Source organism: Xiphophorus maculatus, chromosome 7, assembly GCF_002775205.1.
Source record: "Xiphophorus maculatus strain JP 163 A chromosome 7, X_maculatus-5.0-male, whole genome shotgun sequence".
Lineage (NCBI taxonomy): Eukaryota > Metazoa > Chordata > Actinopteri > Cyprinodontiformes > Poeciliidae > Xiphophorus > Xiphophorus maculatus.
Genome location: NC_036449.1, coordinates 6,223,143 through 6,243,319, shown reverse-complemented (window position 1 = coordinate 6,243,319; position 20,177 = coordinate 6,223,143). Strand labels below are relative to the sequence as shown.

General features: G+C 39.4%; 1 protein-coding gene across 1 annotated transcript; it reads right to left on the bottom strand.

Annotated features, from left to right (window-relative positions):
* Window positions 1-6,568: 6,568 nt before the first annotated feature.
* Window positions 6,569-17,852, bottom strand: LOC111609349 (potassium/sodium hyperpolarization-activated cyclic nucleotide-gated channel 1-like). Its single transcript, XM_023337414.1, has 10 exons — window positions 17,496-17,852; window positions 15,030-15,216; window positions 14,392-14,496; window positions 14,161-14,298; window positions 12,076-12,237; window positions 11,838-11,931; window positions 11,617-11,744; window positions 10,674-10,820; window positions 9,875-10,112; window positions 6,569-7,005 (listed from the first exon to the last, which is right to left on the bottom strand). The coding sequence occupies exons 1-10, from the start codon at window positions 17,678-17,680 to the stop codon at window positions 6,833-6,835; spliced, it is 1,557 nt and encodes a 518-aa protein (XP_023193182.1). The 5' UTR covers window positions 17,681-17,852; the 3' UTR covers window positions 6,569-6,832.
* Window positions 17,853-20,177: the final 2,325 nt, after the last annotated feature.

Sequence of the window (20,177 nt, the reverse complement as noted above, 5' to 3'; positions counted from 1 at the left end):
TATGCATACTGCGTGGCTCTCCATAACTCATGAAGGGAAAAAAAGGCATAGTAGATCAATTTCATAGCTGACATCTAATTCAGTGAGAAAATGCTTCGGGAAAATGGTGGTGGCTTCATTAAACTTGTGAGATTATATAACTAATTAAGAAAAACCTTTATGTATATATTAAAAAAAATACTTAAAAACATATTTCTTATTTTAGAATTAAACCAATAGTGTCTCACGAGAAGGAGTCGAAAACTGACTCCGGTTTGACCTACTTGACAGCATGAAACCATGTTGGCATTAAGATAAGATAAGATAAGCATAATTATAAATAAATTTCATAGGCACCAAGACCCCCTCGATGCAGCAAGGACAAACGGGTTTAGACAATGGATAGAGGAATGTTTTGCTTGTTTTTGATGTTTCTGACATGATCTGCACGAGTCCAATTTATATATATATATATATATATATATATATATATATATATATATATATATATATATGGTCCATGGCCCTGTAATTACATTCGGTTGCCAGAAGATGGTGGTGTACATCAGTTAGGATGCTACAGAATCAGAGGACCACTGCCCGTCTGTCTCTGTCACAGACCTAAACAGCCTGGTGTGGTGAATAGTAAATAAACATTTGGGGTCACTTTAATTATCAGACACCAAACAAATAAAAATGGTTCCAGGTTTTAAGTTTCGTCGGGTAAATGTTGGTAATAATGGCTCCTAGTGCCAAAAAAGTAAATTACATACCTGTTGAAAATCTTTAGATGACTGTTAGTTTCTATATCCACTGCAGCATTCATCATGGTTTTCCAAATCATTAGCTAAAATCTATCAAAGGTCACTTGTACATATTTTTTTTTTTACTAATGTTAGCTGACCAGCATGACCAGTATATACATTGTGATGTCCAAGACAAATAATTTTTATTTGTTTCTTTTTCTTTTTTGGGAGGGTATTTTCTTCAGTACCTCATGACTCAGGCAAATTTTCACAAAAAAAAAAAAAAAAAAAAAAAATTAAATTAAAAACCAACACATAATTGGACAATAGTTATTCTATTTATTTATTTTTTTTCCTGATAAGTAGAAAACTGTTTTGCTCTACTTGCTTCAGGTGTCGCACCAAAATGATGCGGCGGCGTTCCTGCTGAACGTAAAGGACTGCTGGCAGGAAAGGCCTCTGTGTTCCTCTGACTGCAGTCCTGGTGGTGACAGAGCAAGGTTGGACACAGCTGCAAGCCCAAACACTGGGTGAACAATTGGAGGCGTGCGGTCTCCAGGTTTCCCAGCAGGCATCGTTAAAATTTAATTGTGTCGGATTTGACAGGTCATCACATTGAGGGAATCAACCTTGGGGGCGGCACAGAGATTCAAAAACTTTTATCGCCACGCACGCACTTTGTCTCGCACACACACACTGCTTTTGGAACTTGTGTCAAAAGAAAAAAAAAAGGTGACCCATTCAGACTCAGAGTTGGGTAGAGGGTAGTTGCATTGACTCAGTTACTGAGCGACTTTTTTAGGAGGATAAATGTGACAGAAAACGTTATTTCTGCAACGCTGTACTTTCTACTTTTACTTGAGTAACTTTATTATGAAGTACCGCTATTCTCACTTGAGTAAAGCTTCTGGATTCTGTTCCCACTGTGAGTAACTTCATGAACAAAGAGCAAGCTTGTTTTAACCAAATGTTCACAGACACAGACGTGCAGCTTCTGCTAAAGTTTTACATATGAAAGAATGTTACTTTTGTCTCATAATTATTATTGTTATTTACATGAATTATTTCCATTTTGGTCTTTAAAATACCAAAGTTTCCACATAACTTCATATTTCGGTCAGTCTACAGATTGAAGTTTTAAATATCAAATGACTGTTTTGGTCAGTCACTCAGTACCTGTGAAGCCTTTTAAACCACATATTTTCTTACTATTGAGTCACTATTTTTTTTTACCTTTACTCGAGTAAAAATATGCTGAAGTAGCGCTACTCTTATTTCTGTGATGCTCATAAGCAACAGAGGTGTAACAAGATATTAGAATGCGAATTTGACACATTTTGTCAAAGCGGCCATCTTGGTTAGCATCCCAACTCCATAAGTATTTATGTACTTCTCAATTAACTTACTGAGATCCGATATCTGCTAATTTAGTAAGGCATTACTGATGATTCGCTTACAAAAAACCAGAAACTATTCATCAGAGGTTAAAGGTCGTAATGGCGTCTTGTTTTGGAGGCCGTCGATTCAGTTTTGTAGGATATGGAAGTCTCTGTATCTGTTTACACATTGCACATCTTTAAATTCATTTTAAGCGTGGAAGAGAATTGTTACACTGAGGCTGAATCTTAATAACTCGAAGACGCAGGAACCATCTTTGACACTGTGCTCAACCCAAACGCGTCTATAAGAGGAACAATGAGGAACACAGCTGTTCAAGATAGAATCTCCGGTTTCCAGACCAAAAAGATAAATGTGACAGAAAACATTTGGGTCCTCTGGGGAAAGGAGCTTGCTGTATTCATCTCCTCCGTGTGAAAATAAAAGGAATATTTAGATCATCTGCGCCTCAACCTTGTAAGAAGCTGAGCTGGCAAATATTTTGCCAGCTGAAGGGGGGGGGGGGGGGGGGGGGGAGTTTTCCATCTCCAACTAAAAAAAAAAGGAAAGAGTGAAATTAATGAGCCAATGGCTGAATGACACCAATACTGCGCCAAAAAATATGACGATATTTACAGCCTGCATGTAATTTACACTGTAAATCCTAGTTCAACACAGGTCACGGCATAAAAATAACCATACAAGTGATGTTATTATGTAAGAAATGAGTAATTACTGAGATCAGTTCCCTCTGAAGTGACCGCTCACATTAGGCTGGGTCTGTGTGTGTTGCTGATGGGGGAACCACACAACGACAGACGGACTGGTTTTCAATGCATACTACTGGAGAACGCCACTGTTGAATTTTCTTCTTCTTTTTTTTTTTAGATCACTTGTTTTCATTCACTGCTGCTAAGAAACATTTCTAAATTCCCAAACTGAAATGAGTCCAGAGTGCTTTTAATAAGGGGCTTAGGACGGAGAGAGCCAAAGTTGGTGGATTAACGTTAATGCTGAATGAGGCAGAAAATCGGACTGAAATTAGGGAAGAAGGAATGGTTTGGTAGTGTGCTGCTCTTTTGAGGGACTAGTTGTTGTTTGCATACATAAACATATGTAATTAAAAAAAAAAAAATTAGGTCAATAACTAACCATCACCATCATGATGAGCATCGTGCTATTTTCTTAAGCAGGAACCGAGAAAGGCTTGAGACGGGGATGGAGACAATGAGCCTAAACGTCCGACCAATGCAACGACAGATGTGTTACGAAAGCCTGTAAATTCAACTTAGAATCTGTAGAATTCCTTTAAAATGAATCATCCACGGATCCTCTCTGTCCAGGTTGAATGCTGCGACAACACAAAATCTTACCAAGTATTTTTCGTCCAGTTTCTAGTGCAAATATCTTCGTCCTCTTGAAATAAGACAAAACCGACTTACAGGTAACTTCTCATCAAGATATAGGAGCTTGCTTTAAGTCAATAATTCCTTAATATCGGTGAAAAAGTGCTGATACCACTGGCAGACAATTTCAGCTCTGGCAGCACATTTTGCTCATGTTTTAAGTGAAATAATCTGGAACTTTTTCGTCAATATTAAGAAATTATTGACTTAAAACAAGCTTCTCTGTGTTGCCGAAAACGATTTATGCACTAGACACTAGACTAAAAATACTTGGTAAGATTTTTGTGTTTTTGCAGTGTAGTAGATCTACCACACATAGATATTACAAGGCTTTGTTTGTTGTACTTTTGATGATTATGGCTTATAGATAACGAAAAGCCCCAAATTTTGCGTCTCAAATGGAGAATGCTGGGAAAAAGAACCTTAATGGAAACGCATGAAACGGATCAGTCATTTTACACACAAGACACAAATGTCAACGCTGACGCATACCAACAGGAAATTGAGTGGAAGAAAGAAGTGTGGTGGGCAAAGGTCCACCAATAATATTGCATCTTTCATGCAATATTCCATTTTTTTTTTAAATGAAAAATGACAAATATTTCAGGATAGTCCAGTAAAGTGACTGTGACTGCACACAGCGTTGATTCAAGGAACTGAATACAGAAAACGTGGAAAACCGTGTCCCATCTTCCACTTCTGAATCGTGTGCGGCTTTATTTTAGTCTGTCACATAAAAAACCCAACAGAAAACATCAATGTCTGTGGTTGTAACATGGTAAAAATATGGACAACAGCTGAGGAGGAGCCATAGATATCCGCGCAAAGCCACATGCAGAGCGGACAAGCATGAGAAAACAGAGAGCCTCATTTAGAGTTCAGATAGGTTCACTTTATTGCTCTTTATTCCAGACAAAATAAAACAGTGAACATAAATTAAAGGAATAATTACAAATTCGAAAAACATTTCATCCATTCTTCTAAGAAGCATCCTGACTGTTATATCCTGTGCACTTATGGTAATTAGCCTTGGATCTCCATCTTTGCCACGACATTGAGGTAAATACAGATCATATTTGGAGGAAGGAGAGAAGTCAGCAGAGCTACAGCTAATTTGAAGGAGACCAAGATATGCATAATCAAGCCCAGCTCTATTGCAGTAATGTTCGTCCGTAAAGTTAAGGCCACTTTTATTTTGCAAAGAAAAGAAAAAAAGAAGAAAGGACAAACAGAGCAGGTAGTCTATTGCTAATGAGGTAAAAGACAAAAAATGGACGTGGCTTAGATATGATCCACACCTGCTTTATCTACGAGAGATGGCGTTCATTTAATATTTATGGAAACCACGGATGTGCTCCGGTCAAACTATTCTCCAGAAGTGGTTCAACAACATGGCAGAGTGCAAACACTGTCAAGGGAAACAGTGGCTAACAAAAAAAAAAAAAAAAAAAAAAATCTACCAACCATCTTAGTTTTTTTTGTTGTTAACAGTAAACAAGCTTCCAGCTTCAGTTTGGGTCAGACTGTAAACTGACCTTCAGCGTGAAGGTCTCCGCAGCGCTTTGTTCTGCAGAGGGCGGGGCGGAAAAGCACAGGAAGCTTTTCTGATTGTTGGTGCGCTTTGCTTCACCTTGAACATGGATAGTTCCAGTCTCCTGTGGGAGTCCATCGATTTCTCTATATTTTCGTTCTCACTTTGCTGTTTGGCGTCTATAATAAGCTACAAAATTGACCTTAATGGGGTTCGGGTAAAGCGACGGCTTAGATATATGTTGGAAAAAATAAATAAAAATAAGCAAGTTGCAATCTGGCATCAAACAAAAACCCCAGCGGTCACTGTGTGACTGTTGCTAAGTGAAAACATTAAACTTGTATGCCAGTCATTAGCAGGATTGCCATGTTTGTTTTCAATATTTAGTAATGCATTTAAACTGTTTCTCTTTTTTCCCACGGGGCGATAATCATGCAAATCTAAATCTCTCTCTGCTCTTAAGAGACATCTGAAAAAAGAAATCATTCTGATGAAACAGTATGCCACTAATTAACTTAATGTTTTCTTGTGTATTTTTCGTGTATATTTGAACTATTGTCTGTGAGTTGAATAGCTAATTTTCTCTTTCGGTGAATCCGCGGAAATATTATAAGTTTACACTAGGCCCTGCTCCTTTCCATTCTTGATTTCTTTCAGTTGTTACATGAATTGGGAATGAAATACAGAAATAAAATAAAACAAAAGAAAAATGTACCGTATTTTCCGCACCATAAGGCGCACCTAAAAACCTTCAATTTTCTCAAAAGCCAACAGTGCGCCTTATATATGGACCAATATTGAGCCACACCAGGTCTCACAACTATGGTAAGCAGCTGCCAACTTCATTTTCCCTCGTAGAAGAAGAAGCGCGCGGTGCATGCTGGGTTTTGTGTAAAGACCCCAAAATGGCTCCTATTAAGAGACACGCTTACGACGCAGAGTTTAAGCTCAAGGCGATCAGTCAGGCAGTAGAACACGGGAACAGAGCAGCAGCCAGAGAATTTAACATGAACCAATCAATGGTGTGGAAGTGGAGGAAGCAACAGCTGTTTATTCATTTTAGGAATGAACAGAGTTTTCAGAACGCTGGTTTGTAATCTATTTATAAAGTTTGACTGACCTATCTGACTATTTTGTTGACATTCCCTTTAGCGCAGCTCCATCTAATGGATGCATAACGTAACCCCAGCCTCTAATGTAGCGTCTATTCTATGCGCCTTATAATGCGGTGCGCCTTATATATGAAAAAAGTTTTAAAATAGGCCATTCATCGAAGGTGCGCCTTATAGTGCGGAAAATACGGTATGTAAAATGCATACTCATAATAAGTGCATGTAAACCTCTGACCTGCACTGTGCCTGTTGTTAACCACCCATGTGACACATCCACGGTTATGAAATGAATGCTTGTTTCTCCATTTAGTATCTATACTACATTTCCCAGAAGTTTCAGCTCCAAAAAACGTGACAGGAGAGAATAAGTTCCTACGAATTTTGTTTTTTCAATAAACAGCAATAGTTCAGAAAAAAAAAAAAAAAAAAAAAAAAGGCAAAACACCCCAAAATGCCCTTTATGTTGAGGTCTTTGTTTGGTGTAGATAAATAGGGGATGAGAAGGCAAAAACTCTACATAGTATTGTAGCATTTAAAAGGTGCTCAACTTTCATTCATGTGCAAAAAACTCTCCTTTATCCATCCAAATGCCTCGGAAGTGCATAGGGTTAGATTCAGATTCCTTCACAGAAAAAACAGTTAATGCTTTTTTCTTTTTTTGGGAGGGGGAGGAAGAGAATCTTACACAACTTCGCCGTCGGCGTTGACGAGGACCATCTTTTCTAGGTCCTTCTTGATGTCCGGGAAGCACCGAAGCGCCTCCTGAAAGTCGTCCCAGGACAAGGAGAAGCACTGGCAGTCGGTCAGCGCCTTCACCGTGGCCAGATGCTTGCCTTTGGTCAGCACGCACGTCTCTGCGGACACACGGGAGGGAAAGACGGGAGGCTAATGAGCGCGCGGGCCTTAATGGCGGAGCGCGCGGGTGAGCTCTAACGGTTAATCTGAAATTAAAACGAACAGACGTTAGCCGTTAGCTCCGACGGGCTCCGGTGCCAACCGGACTGGGACGGGTTCCAGCCTAAAAAGCCACTGAATTAAGCAAATGGTTTAAAGTACGGAGGAGAGAGGGAGGAGAGGAACGAGGGAAGAAGAAGAAGGGGAAAAAAGTCACTATATGTGATCAATCTGCCAAATGGAAAAAGGAGGAGGCGAAACTCGGGACTGCCAGAGCCGGAGATAAATACAAGGACCAACTGGCATTTTCAGAAACGCATTTGTCATGCTCTGAAACACATTTTGTAAAGACAGAACGCCCTGTGACAGTAACTCAACATGCGGTTCTGCCAAAATACAGTCACAAAAGTGCCAAAAAAAGCAACAAAGAAATAATTGAATTGGTTTTTAGGTACTATTAAATGTCACAGTGTTACTATCAAAATAAAATTGGAAGTACATTTAAAATATACATTTAAATGCCTTGAAAAATTTCATATTTTGCTATGTGACCATAAAATCAGATTTAGCCCCGTTTACTCTGATAGCCTTAAATGAAACACAATGCAACCAACATGTTTTCACAAGCCACCTCATTAGTAGGGATGCACCGATCCACTATTTTTAAACTTCCGATACAGATATCTGAGGATTAGTATCGGCCGATCCGATACAGAAAATCTTTTCTGAATTGACTTAAAACGTAAAGTCTTTGAAACACAGACATAAATATACAGAACTAGAAATGTATGTGGTAACCCTGCACCGGCACACCGGCACAGCACACTTAGATACGCCGAGGGTTGGTCAAGCATGTAAAAACAATACAACTTGAATTTGTTCACTCAGTGAACAAACACAACAAATTGACTACGTTGATCAAACATGTAAAAAATCAACAGCAACAAACCTTCTTTCAAATGGTTCAGAAAGTGCAATTGGGATTTGTAAATATAATGCAAAATTAATAAGAAATCATGATGTTGCCCAGACCACAAATAATCACACTGAATAGATCTGCCCTTATGGATCGAGCAAATTGTCACCGATACCCGATCTAGAATTTTTTCAATATCAGGACCGATACAGGTATTGATATTGGATCGGTTCATCTCTACTAATTAGCATACAGAGTCCAGCTGCATGTACTTCAGTCTTCAGATCTTCTGAGAAGTCCTCTGAGGTTTCGTTGGAGAATGTTGGTTGTAGGGAACTTTTAAAAGAGATTTAGCTTTTTAAAACAAGGTTCCAAGGTTTGAACTTTTTTGGCAGAGCCTCGTTTAATCCATCCTACAAAAAAATGAAAAGAGTATGGCACAGATGTGGGCGTCCGCCTAAACTGACAGGCTGTGTGGGGAGAGCATTAATTAGCGGCGCAGCCAAAATAGGCTAATAGTAGGAGCTTCAGAGATCTACAGCTGAGGTGGGGAATCTAATCACAGGACAACTGTTAACCAGGCGCTCCATGAACATGGACCTTTATGAAAGACTGGTGAAAAGGAAGCTAAGAAAGTCATGAAAACCCCAATTTCAAACACAAAGACACTCTGTTAAGAGGAGAATAAAATCAAAGTTTTTGGTTTTTACACACAAAAAATGCTACGTGTGGAGGAGGACTAACACTGAAACCCTGAACCCAGCAGCCAATAGGTGAAACATGGTGGTGGCAGCATCATGCTAGAAGGTGCCGGGGGGTTTTTATGTTGTTTTTTTTGCTGTCAGCTGAACACAAATGCACGCCACACTTTTCAGATTTTTATCCAAACAAAATGTTGAAGAGCATGTCGTATTTTTCTTCACCTCAACATTACGAACTGCTTTGTGTTATGTAAAAAGTATTGAAATATATTGCTGAATTTAAAAGTAAAAAAAAGGCAAAAAAAAGTTCAAGGGATTTTTGAATATTTTTGCACTGTGTAGGAATAAATCAATACATTTGAAATGCATTCAAGTCAATAATATATTAGCCATTAACAAAAACATATGAAATTAGTTATTTAATTCATATTTAGTTATTTTAGTGTTTCATCATTTTATGGTTCATGTGCTGTAGGGCACCATGAAGTGATTTTAACAGTCACAGTGGTTTATTGAATATATTGCAACATTCGACTGGTTGTTTGCAAGTTAATTAAAGTGAAGCGTAATATGGAAGAAATACACCACATTTAACTAGTGTGTATGGCATCCTCAGCTTTCTTACAGGATTTTAGTTTGAAAGGTTCATTCACAATTGGTCAACAGCAGCTAAAGCACCTAATGGACAGAAATGTCTTATTCCAACTATAGTGTCATCTACTGACAACAATCAACATCAATGCTTCATCATATCTTTCTAAAATAATTGAGTTAATTTGTTACGAGTAATAAAATAGGTCTTTTTCCAAGTAAATGTTAAGTTTATTAAGTTATCATGTTAAACAAATGTAAATAAATTAAGTTTGACCAACTTAATTCAATTACATGATGCAAATTGACTCTTTTTTTGTTGTTGTTGGATCTCCATTCTCTTTTTTTGGGTGAAGTTTAGAAAGATAAACAGTGGCAATACCGTCAACTCCTCGGAATTTACAAAATCAACCACAATGTAATCGCAGGAAGTGGATTCAGAACAGCTTTCATTGGCAACGTTTTAAAAAGGACAGATGTAGACACAATAATAATGATTGCTGTGATGAGTTAATAGTGATCACGATGAGGGAAATATCATGTTCTATTTTACAAATTACTAAATATACAATTTGAAGTTCTCCGAATGTAACCAGAGATGTGGAACAAATCGAAGCATACCTCCAAAAAAGTCTCCGTCGCAGAGCTCCCTCTCGTACGACTCGGTCTCCATGGCGGCCTCTCCGTGATCGATGAAGAACATGCGATCGCCCGGGACGTTCTGTCGGACGATGACGTCTCCCTCCTGGAAAACCTCGTAATGCAGCTTGAGGAGGACGTCGTTGATGAAGTTTTCCTCTCTGTTCTGAAACATCGGCACTTTCTTCAGCAGCTGGCTGCACATCACCATCAGGACTTGCTGGGAAAGAAAAGAAACAACGATTACCCATGTTGCGGTTCATTAGAAATGTAAGGATCCAAACACGAAGTTAGACAATTAGTATGTGTATATCAGGGTTTCCCCCAGTGTATTGTAAGCCTGGCGGGCCACCAGGCTTTACTTCTGCCCCCACCAGGCTACGCATTGCTTTTTTTTTTTTTAAGTCATTTTAAAATGTTGGCATTTTTGAAGTCTTTATAGTTGGTGTTCAGTTATTAATCTTGCAAGCTTTCAATAACACATGATAATCAACTAATATTTTCAAATATCCTGTCAACTTTAAACATTTTTTAACTCAAAAACACGACGCACCGCTGGATGAATGACTGCTCTAACACCCAACCGCCAGGGTTAGCAAATTTTCTGGGGGAAACTTTGTATATATATTACAGATAACAAGGTTTTGTAGCTCAAGCGTCACTTAGTCTATACCTTAAATACTAGTGACTTTGAGTAAAAAATTTCATTACGACAACTTAGCAAAAATATGAAAATGTATCCCAGTATGTTTAGGGATAGTTGTGTATTGATGAGGTTCACCTCTTTGAGTGATGATGATATCGTGTCCATTATGTATTTCTCATCGAACCATTTCCCTCCGTAGCGTGCTTGGTAGTAGTTGCTGATGCGAAGCTGCAACTCTGGTGGAAGCTTCATGAAGGCCATGTAGTGCTCCAAGCGACTCATCTGTGGGGAAAAAAACCCCACAGCAATTATAAACCGTGTAATTCCATAGTATAATGCTTAAAGGACTCCAAGATTCATTTCTTACAACTAGGAAATCTAAAAAGCTTAAAAGTATGAACCTTTTTTCTGTAACGGTCCAGAATGCTGAAAACATTTTTCTTTGTGTCTGAGCCAAATGAAGGAGAGAGTGTTTAACAGCAACTGCAGCTTGATTATCACCATTTTAACAATTTTATCCACAGAACCTGCAGAATTGGCTAAACGTGACTCTTTTAGTGCTAATAAACATGTTGTAAAAAAAAAAATTAGCGGTAAGTAAACTTGTGAAATATGTCGATGTTCACTGTTGAAGAGAGACTGAATGACTTGGATAGCAGAATTATTTTAGCACTCACAAATCCGACAATGAGTAACTCGTTTCTCATTCAGTCTGCTCTGGTAGAAGTGTTTGTGAGCACTGATTCCTATTTAAGTAATTGTGGATTTTATTTATGTTATGCTTTTATATTCTTTAAATATACATGTAGGATTTTATTGTTGTGTTGTTTTGTTTTTAATCTGTGTAGCTATGGACTTAGAGCCCAAGAACGCAGTTTGAACTGAATTGAATTTTGAAACATGTCTTTAGTTTCCACAGTCATGAATGTATTTGCTGAAAAAAATGTCTAAGCAGGGACTAGTTATTGTAGCTATATCAAGGTTTCCGTACTAACATATATACTCGTCACAAAAAAAACACGGTAAGAACAATAAAGGAGAGCCAGCAACTTTACTCGCTAAAGGCCAGTATAAGGACCTTGCTCTTGTATTCCTTGGCTGCTGGGTCAAGGTTGGCGATCATGGTTGTAGCGTTGGCTACGAGGATGGTGTACATCATGCAGCCAGACACCATGCTGACCATGACGATCCACATCTCTATGTAATCTGGAGAGCAAAAGGACTAGTGAGAACCTTTGGGTACTTGCGTGTTTTTTTTTAAAAAGTGTGAGATGCCTGAAGAAAAGGGTAGCGCCTGACTTGTTGGAGCGTCCATGGAGCCGTAAGAGAGCGCAATCATCTGGGAGAGAGCTCGGAAAACTCCCCAAGAGTATTTAACGATGACTGTGGAGTTCTGAAAGAAATAAGGTGACATTGTTATATTGTAACCCGTTAACCAAACCACGTCACCAAGAATCCACAGAACTGGCCCTCTAATTTGATAAATTCGTCATCCTGTGCTGTCTGTACATTTGGGGAAAGGTTTGGTAGCTTTTACCATCAGGTTTTCCTTCCGAACCCAGCAGTCGGTGGGAAACTCCTCCAGCATGGGGACGAAGTACTGGATGCAGCCGTTCCAGTGACACAGCAAAAAAATCATCATGAAGAGAGACAAGATGCGGAAGAAGAGCCGAACTACCTCCAGGTTTGCGTTTGACACCTGCCGAGAAGACACGACACGAAAGAGTGCAAATTTCAGCGCATGTACATGAAGTTTCTCTACAACTTGCCATCAAAGCATCAGACTGGCGCGGTCATATTGGCTAGGCAAATGTCGCAAGTAATGTTTTCCATGTGTTTTAGCCAATAATCTGCATGGCAACGGCGAACACAGAGAAAAGCATGGTGTCCAAGAAGGACCAAAAAAAAAAATCGGGGTAAGAATTCATCAAAAGAGCATTAGAATTACGCTTTCTTCTGGGTTAGTACGAGTGCTGGCTTCACTGCTTTGGTCAGCAGTTTGATCAAATGACAGCTGTACAACTAAATAAGGCAGAGTCAGAAACGGAAGCGGTCAGACAATCACCCGGGCTGCAAACAAACCAACAGTTTAACCAGATTACCCAAACAACTAAATTTACTCCTAAATAAGTAATGATTCTCAACTGTCAGGAAAACAGTTCAAACAAACATAAACCTACAGGGCCAAGTGGATGTCTCTCTAGGATTATGTTTGTCGATCTGGCTCTATTTAATTTGCTTATTTAATAGAAACACTTCTTGATAAAATTATCATTTATAGCGGTGCACCGATTGTTCGGGTGACCGGCAATCGGCCGATACCCGCATGTGTAACCGATCTCATCCACCAAGCTTATTTAGGTTTAAATAGCCACAAAACTGCTTCATTTGGCTTTTTTATGCACTAAAAGGAAATCTAAAACTGAACAATTTATCGGTGGCTAAAGCTGTTTTGTTAGTTTGTTGTCAAGTGACTTCAAATCTTGTGATTTTAAAAAAAAAAAAGCAAACCACTGCTGTGCACATTATTTTTTTGGTAAGAGGCCCAAAGCAGGTGCAGTTAGACCTGTTGTGACAGTTTCCTTTGTATTTAAAATGTAAAAAAGTTAAAAACTAAAGGAAAATATTTTTTTTGTTTCAAATTGTTAATTTAGCAGATTGGACAGCAATTATCTAAATATTTAATTTAATTTAAATGCAGTGGAGAGCGCTACGTCAAGTACAGCTAAAGTTTTTATTGTTTCACGGGTACTATTCAAAATTGTTCTTCAATAAAATAAGACTGGACCATTGAAGATTTTTGTGACTTTACAACACCTGAGAGTGTCAGTTATAAAACATATAATTGCTTGCACGCAATATCTGGCTAGATCTGGCTTGTACCACCCCTGAGGTGGTTTCAAAAACCCGGTAAGAATACCATGGTGTCTGTAAATGGAGAGGAATCTGACTGGGACGGACTGAGGAAGAACTGGTTAAAGCCAGGTCTGCAGACAAGGGGCTAAAGAAACCAAATACTCAGCCAGATGAAAAGATTAAGAGAAATGGTAAGACATACTTCATGGACTCAGGGAATGTAGGTGTCCTGAGGAGACACTTTATTAACAGCAGAGAAAACTGACAAACAAGAGAAATGAGCCTACGCTTTGTAGATAATAGCATACAACAAACGGCAGAAACAGTCGGTCGGACGGTTGTTGATGTTGCCAACAAAGCTCACCAACCAAAGTGATACCTCTTAAGGAATCGACATGAGCATAAAGAAGGAAATATAAAGTCTTTTGCCATCTTCTCCTTCAACAAGTTTTCAATCGCTTATTGTAACGGGAACAGTACAAACACCATACATAAAACGCATGACTTTCCATCATGGCTTACAGAACTGTTTGACCACGAGTCAAGAGATCCGGACTGCCTTTGCCAGCTCGTTGCAACAACAGTAAAACCTAAACTAAATTATTCTGCAATGAACATAATGAGCACAATTAGAGATTTATAAAACCTTCATTTATACTGTTTGCCAAACACAGCAAAAAGTACTTCCAAATCTTTTAGGGCCACCCTGAATTGAGACAAATGTAAAAAAAAAATAAAATAAAATAAAAATAGTTGTTGAACTTACTTTCTCAACTTCGTTGAAGAACCTGACCAACCTGGACACTCGAGCCAGCCGGATCAAGCTGAGGATCCGCACGAACATCAGTATCCTCATCATCCTGTTGGCCTTGGATGGGTTGTCATCGTTGTGGTAGTGTAGGTCCTAGGAACGCAAACACTGTGAGGGTTTTTTTTGTTTTGATGTAGGCAGCTCTAGTAAAAAAACAAAACAAAACAAAACAAAAACTCTCATTACCGCAAACAGCAGGATGTATCCAATGGGGAAAGCTGCTATGACGTCCGGGATGAACCACGTCCTCAGGTAGCTGACTCTGATTTTTTTGATATCCAGAATGGCTTCCTGAAAGAGAGGACGGAGACCGGATGTAGCCTGTGCCATGAACCGATTTAGAGGGTTAACGCGCCACCTGATCCGATATTTAGGGAGTACTTTGAAAATAAACCGTCATGCTGGATCGGATTTGTATGTATTATTCATACAGAAGACTTGCATGAATGTCAGAAGTTCGCAGAAACGGACTTAAAAAAAAAAAGTAGTCCAGATGCAAATCCAGATGTTTGTGTTGCAAAACATCACAGACGCATCATTCGTGATTAGCAAGAACTCCGCGATTCGGGGAAAACAAACGGGATATTGACAGAAGGATGCTTAATTGGAAACGTTATACGCTCATTATAATCCCCCGTTATAAAACCCCACAGCAGGTGCCAATGTTGCCCGTATCTCAGGATGGGAGGTTAATCTGGCCTTTCGTGTATTGAGTGGATTACAGATGGGACGGGGGGGTGGATTGCATGAGCCCGTCGGTGAGGGGATTATCTCTCCGTCCAGATTGTGTCTGAAAAGTGGAGCGGGCGGCCACTCTCTCTCACCTCGGCGTCCTCCGTTATGATGCCCATCCGGAAGTTCAGGACCACGTCCATCAGAAACAGCGTGTCCGAGAACACGTTGAAGCTCTCCCACGCCAGCCCGCTGTCGCCGTCCAGGAAGGCGATCTCCATGGGAATCCCGATCAGGTTCAGGAAGGTGATGGCCATCATGACCATGATGTAGTAACTCCTGCAGGAGGGCAGATGTCGAAGTAAAAAAAAAAAATAAAAAAATTAAATATATGTATATATTTATTTAATTTAATTTATTTGTCTTTCTGAGACTTGAAACTTTCAAGGAGCTTAAACTAAATTCTCATGCTGAAGTTGGTAGGACGAGTGATAATGTAACTGCACATCCCGTCAACCCGGCTTATATTGCCGGGCTCCGATTACTCCGCTCTCTGATCCCAAAGGTTTTGTTCTCTCTCTGCTTTTGCGTTGTTTACAGACTAATAACAACCTATAGATCTAATATATATATCTATATATATATATATAGATCTATATAGATCTATATATATATATATAGATCTATATAGATCTATATATATAGATCTATATAGATCTATATATATATATATATATATATACAGGTTTTTGTCATGTTTTATTTTAGGTATCTCTGTTTATCTGTTTCTGTCTTGTTTGACTTCACATAATGCAGTGCAAAGAAACTCAACTGTCAACCCCCTCCCAGAAGCATCGGTACTCGTTGCTGTTTTATTGCAATGACATAACCTTACAGTGAAAAACTAGCTGCGGTTTTCCACTGTGACCTCCACCACCAGGTTTTCCTCACTCTCTGAGGTGTTAAGGTGAATTTCTCCAGCCTTGTTTGTCACCGCTCCAGTTGCTTCAAATCTTTTCAATTTCTGTTTAGTCTTGTTTAGTCGAGCAGCTGCTTTCCCTGTGGTCATTTTCTGATCTGAAAAGAAAACATCTGGCTTCCTTTCCTGGCATGTTCTTTTTGTCTTTCCCATTTTGAACAATTTCTAAGAGAAATTAGTTTTTTTTTGTCATGTTACGTTAATGCCTCAGGGATTATGGTTAAATATAATTTTTTCTTAGGCAGGGATTATTAATTCAATCAATGCGCATCAACACATTGATCAACTGAAACATACCTCAAAAATGCTCTAGTTACATCCACGGTAAGGGGATTATCATGGGGGCAACTAATGATGGCGGCATTTTTTTTTTCCAGACGAAAAAATATTAAAATTTGATTTTTTTGTCAGTAAATAAGCATAATTAAAAAAAATATATATTTTTCTAAATTTACAATATAAGATTTTTTATTATCTTTTTTACAACCTTTTGGAGGATTGCTAATCAGTTTGCCGTGAAGGTTTAATAGCAAAGATTGAAGGGGGGAAAAAAAGGAGACATAAATAAATGTTCCAAAAACAGGAAAGAAGTGTAAATCACAAGTTTGAAGAAAATAGTTTGAAGTCCTTTGTATCATACTGTATGTTTGATACATTAATGCATACATGATTATGCTAACTATTGCTGCATAGGACATAGCTTAAAGGACAAAAATTTGATAAAAACTAAAAATTTGATTTCTTAATTCCCTCTATGTAATGAATCCATTAATTAATTAAGTAACATGTTGTGACAACCTAAAAGTCAGCCTGGTATTGGGAAACTAAAGCAACTGAACCTGTAGTGTTTAGATTTTGCCACGTTTGCACCTGAAATGTGTCAACATACCGTACGGAAAAAAAGAAAAAAACGGACTAGTTTCACACAGTTACAGGATTTGAAACATGAATCAGGTGGTGGATGGTTCTGGTGTGGTGTTCGCGCCACGACTGCTTGTGTTTTTCATAGCAGGAAACATTTTCAAACAGCAATACTTGGAAAACAAGTCCAGGCATCCTGTCAGTCAGCTGTGTTCAGCAGTAGGTTGGGGAGGGGCAACTTCAGAAGAGAATAGAACATACTTTATTGATCAGCCAGGAGAAATTGATTATTTGTTGACAAGCTACTCCATCCAGTGTTAAATATTAGAAAATACAAATATAACAATACGAGACATAAAATTTATTTATTTAAAATTTATATATATATATATATATAATCAGGTGGTGGATTATATATATAATGGATTATTGGTGGATTATTTATATATGTAATAAAAGATATAAAAATATAAAATATTTAATACCAAGCATGCGCATGGAAATAATCTGCACATAAATCTGTAAAAACGTACATTAAAAGACTTTTATGCATAGTGACTTCAGCTGTTTCCCTGCCATCTCATCAAAGAAACTTTCAACTGTAAACTGCAGTCAAGTTTTAATTTGAACAATTTTTCTTTCCCACCTGATTGAAATGACAAATGGTTTCTAATACTTAGACAATCTTCTCTATTGCCATTCGCTCCTGCTTTTCACTCTGAGCATCGGGTGCTGAATGCGAGACGTCCCGAGACGCAGCGCCGCGTGTCTGAAGTACCTCATGGGGCTGAAGGGGTGAATGACAAAGACTCCGCTCTCCAGCTGGCGCTTGCACTCCTTCTCCACGGCCACCTCGCTGCCGTACACGTACAGGGACTGCCTGTTCAGCTGCGGGAGGAGCAGGACTCTCCATCCACAGGTGGCCTTGGTAAATCCTGTGGTGGGACCTTTGAATTTCTCCATGGACACTCCTCAGTTCCCTCCGATCAGTCGAAAGCGCTGGCCATCCCACCAGCCAACCATCCGCCCCACAGCTGCTCCTTCTTCTCGGGATAACTGCGTCTGAGTCCGGCAGTCCCAGCCTCGCAAGGTGTTTTTCCACATCCAGCCTCCCGGACTAGCTGAAGCCGAGTGGAGCTTGAGTGGATCCCCCCCCACCTCTCCTGCTCGGTCCCTCCCTCCCTCTCTCCTCTCCTCCCTCTCCTCACCCCGGCCCTGAACGCCTCCCATCTCATCAACTATTCAGTATCTGTGTCTCATCCTCAAATGAATCAAGCCATGTCACGAGGACATGTCCAGCTCGCATTAATACTAAGGGCAATGGTGGGTGAGAACGTCACACACACACACGCCCACACACACGCCGTCATGGGGACCAGGCATCTGGCAGCGTGTGCAGGGACGGGTTCAGTCTGGGCCACGGAGCATGTAATTAAACCCTGCGCCCGGTTACCTGATGCTGTACGCTTGGATCTTTGAACCAACTCCTTGAGCATTGTTTGCATGCAGCACAGTCAGAAAGAAACTCACAAACAGGGATGGATGTGGCATCGAGTGAAACCAACGACTGGGGGGGGGAAAAGTGTCTTGTTTCTATTGTCTTAGAAAATGCAAAGCGAGAAAATGAGTCTGAGCCAGACAACTTGGATAAAATAAAAAAATGACGTTACATAAGATGACAGTAGAATTAATCGCGAGTTCTTGACAGTGGGCATAATGAATGAACGAATTTTACCCTTTGTGCTACTTTGCTTCTTGCGTAACTCCAAAGAAGAGAAAACATTTTCAACCCAGGAGGATACTTTTAAAAGTCTTCAGCTCACCTTGTCAGTGTTGGACATTCCTTAAAATGCTTCCAAAGGGTTTCGACGTCTCGTGAATCAAGAGTTATCTCCGCAACAAACCACCGCATGTCAGGGTAGTAAACCTCACATCACCCAACAGAATCCTGAATGCCAGAGTGCCACAGGGCATTGTGCTAGGCCCAGCAATGTTTAGCCCCTTCACCTGGGACTGCACTTGTAACCATCCCTACTGATACAATGCCTGACGTTCCTGATGTGTTGGCAAATCATTAGACAAAGTAATGGAGTCCACTACAAGTAGGAGGCACAGCATCTCATTCAACGGTGTTTAGGCAAATCCCTACTCTTCGTCATCGAGGTAGAGATGGAGAAAACAGTCTGCCTCAAATTCGGAGGAACCTACATAACTGAGGACTTTGCTTGGTGATGTCAGTGGAGACCGTTCTTTCTAATAAAACCAAAAACAGGCCGTCCTATTTTAGATCTGTTACAAAACTGATACGGAAGTAAAACAGTGAGCATCCTCTGCCACAGATGTACAGTGTGGTGCGCAGGCCACAAAAAAGCAATAAAACACAAGCTCTGTTCCGATGACTAACAGAGCTCAGAAGATTGTAGGGGCTCCTCTTCCTCCAACTGGCACTGTATAAGGCGAAAACAATCAGCGTAGACCGCAGTCACCCGGGTCACGCTTTGTTCGTTACGTTTTCCTCAACGTAACACAGGGCTTCAAAAACACACAAGTTAGCCACTTAAAACATTGACTCTGCTGTCCTCAAGGCTCTTCTGAAGTAACTTGGTGGTCTGCTTAGGGTCGCTGTTCTTTTGGCCCCAGCTTTAACGTCCTTGTTACATCTTTATGTTGCTTCTATATCTCTACATAAATCTTTGACCATGATGTTCTCTATTTGGTGAAGTGCACCTACTCCTATCACAATATTTAATAAATCAATTAATCACATGATAAATTAAAACAAACTCAATTATTTCCATTGACTTGATTTATTCTTTTTCTCTCTTTTTTTTTATCTCTTTCTACCAAAAACTGGATGAGTAAAGTCTTCAGTTTGGTGCTTTGGTCTCAACTAGCCCTTTTCTGAAGGACATGTTGCTTGCAAAGACTTCAAAGTTAATTTTGTTTTGTGTATTTAAAATGTCTTCCAGTTTCAGTGCTAAATGTTCACTAGAATTTAAAGTTTACAGAACTTTTAGAATGTGCTCTGGCATTATTACTTTTGCAATAATACCAATATGTTACTTAAAAATGGTCTCAAAACAATATTATCGTTTATTGCAATAACTTCCGGAAGCATTTATCGTCCAGCCAAATTTGTTATCGTGGCAGGCCTGAGCTTACCATCCTCTCCAAAGATCAACACAACATGTTTCCGCCCCCAACTGCTTCGATATTTCCCTAAATTCAGTGAACCTTCCTCCTTTTCCTCCGTAGTCATTTTGGCCAAACATTTTTGGTTTGATCAAACCACAGCAGGACACGTCTTCAAAACTTCACAGCTTCAGCCAGTAGCTCTTGGGTCGTGGTAATATTAATAAAACTGTGACTTTGAAAAAGCTATTCACAAATTCTTAAAAACAAAAGATCAATCCTATCCATTCCGACTGACCTAAAGCAGGGAAACATCTGGTTTAAACTC

Coding starts and splice junctions, on each gene's coding strand:
- LOC111609349 (XM_023337414.1), bottom strand. CDS start 17,680: ATGGAGAAATTCAAAGGTCCCACCACAGGATTTACCAAGGCCACCTGT. Junction 12,238..14,160: donor TCTTCAACGAAGTTGAGAAA/GTAAGTTCAACA, acceptor TCTTCTCGGCAG/GTGTCAAACGCAAACCTGGA. Junction 11,745..11,837: donor CTCCATGGACGCTCCAACAA/GTCAGGCGCTAC, acceptor TTTGCTCTCCAG/ATTACATAGAGATGTGGATC.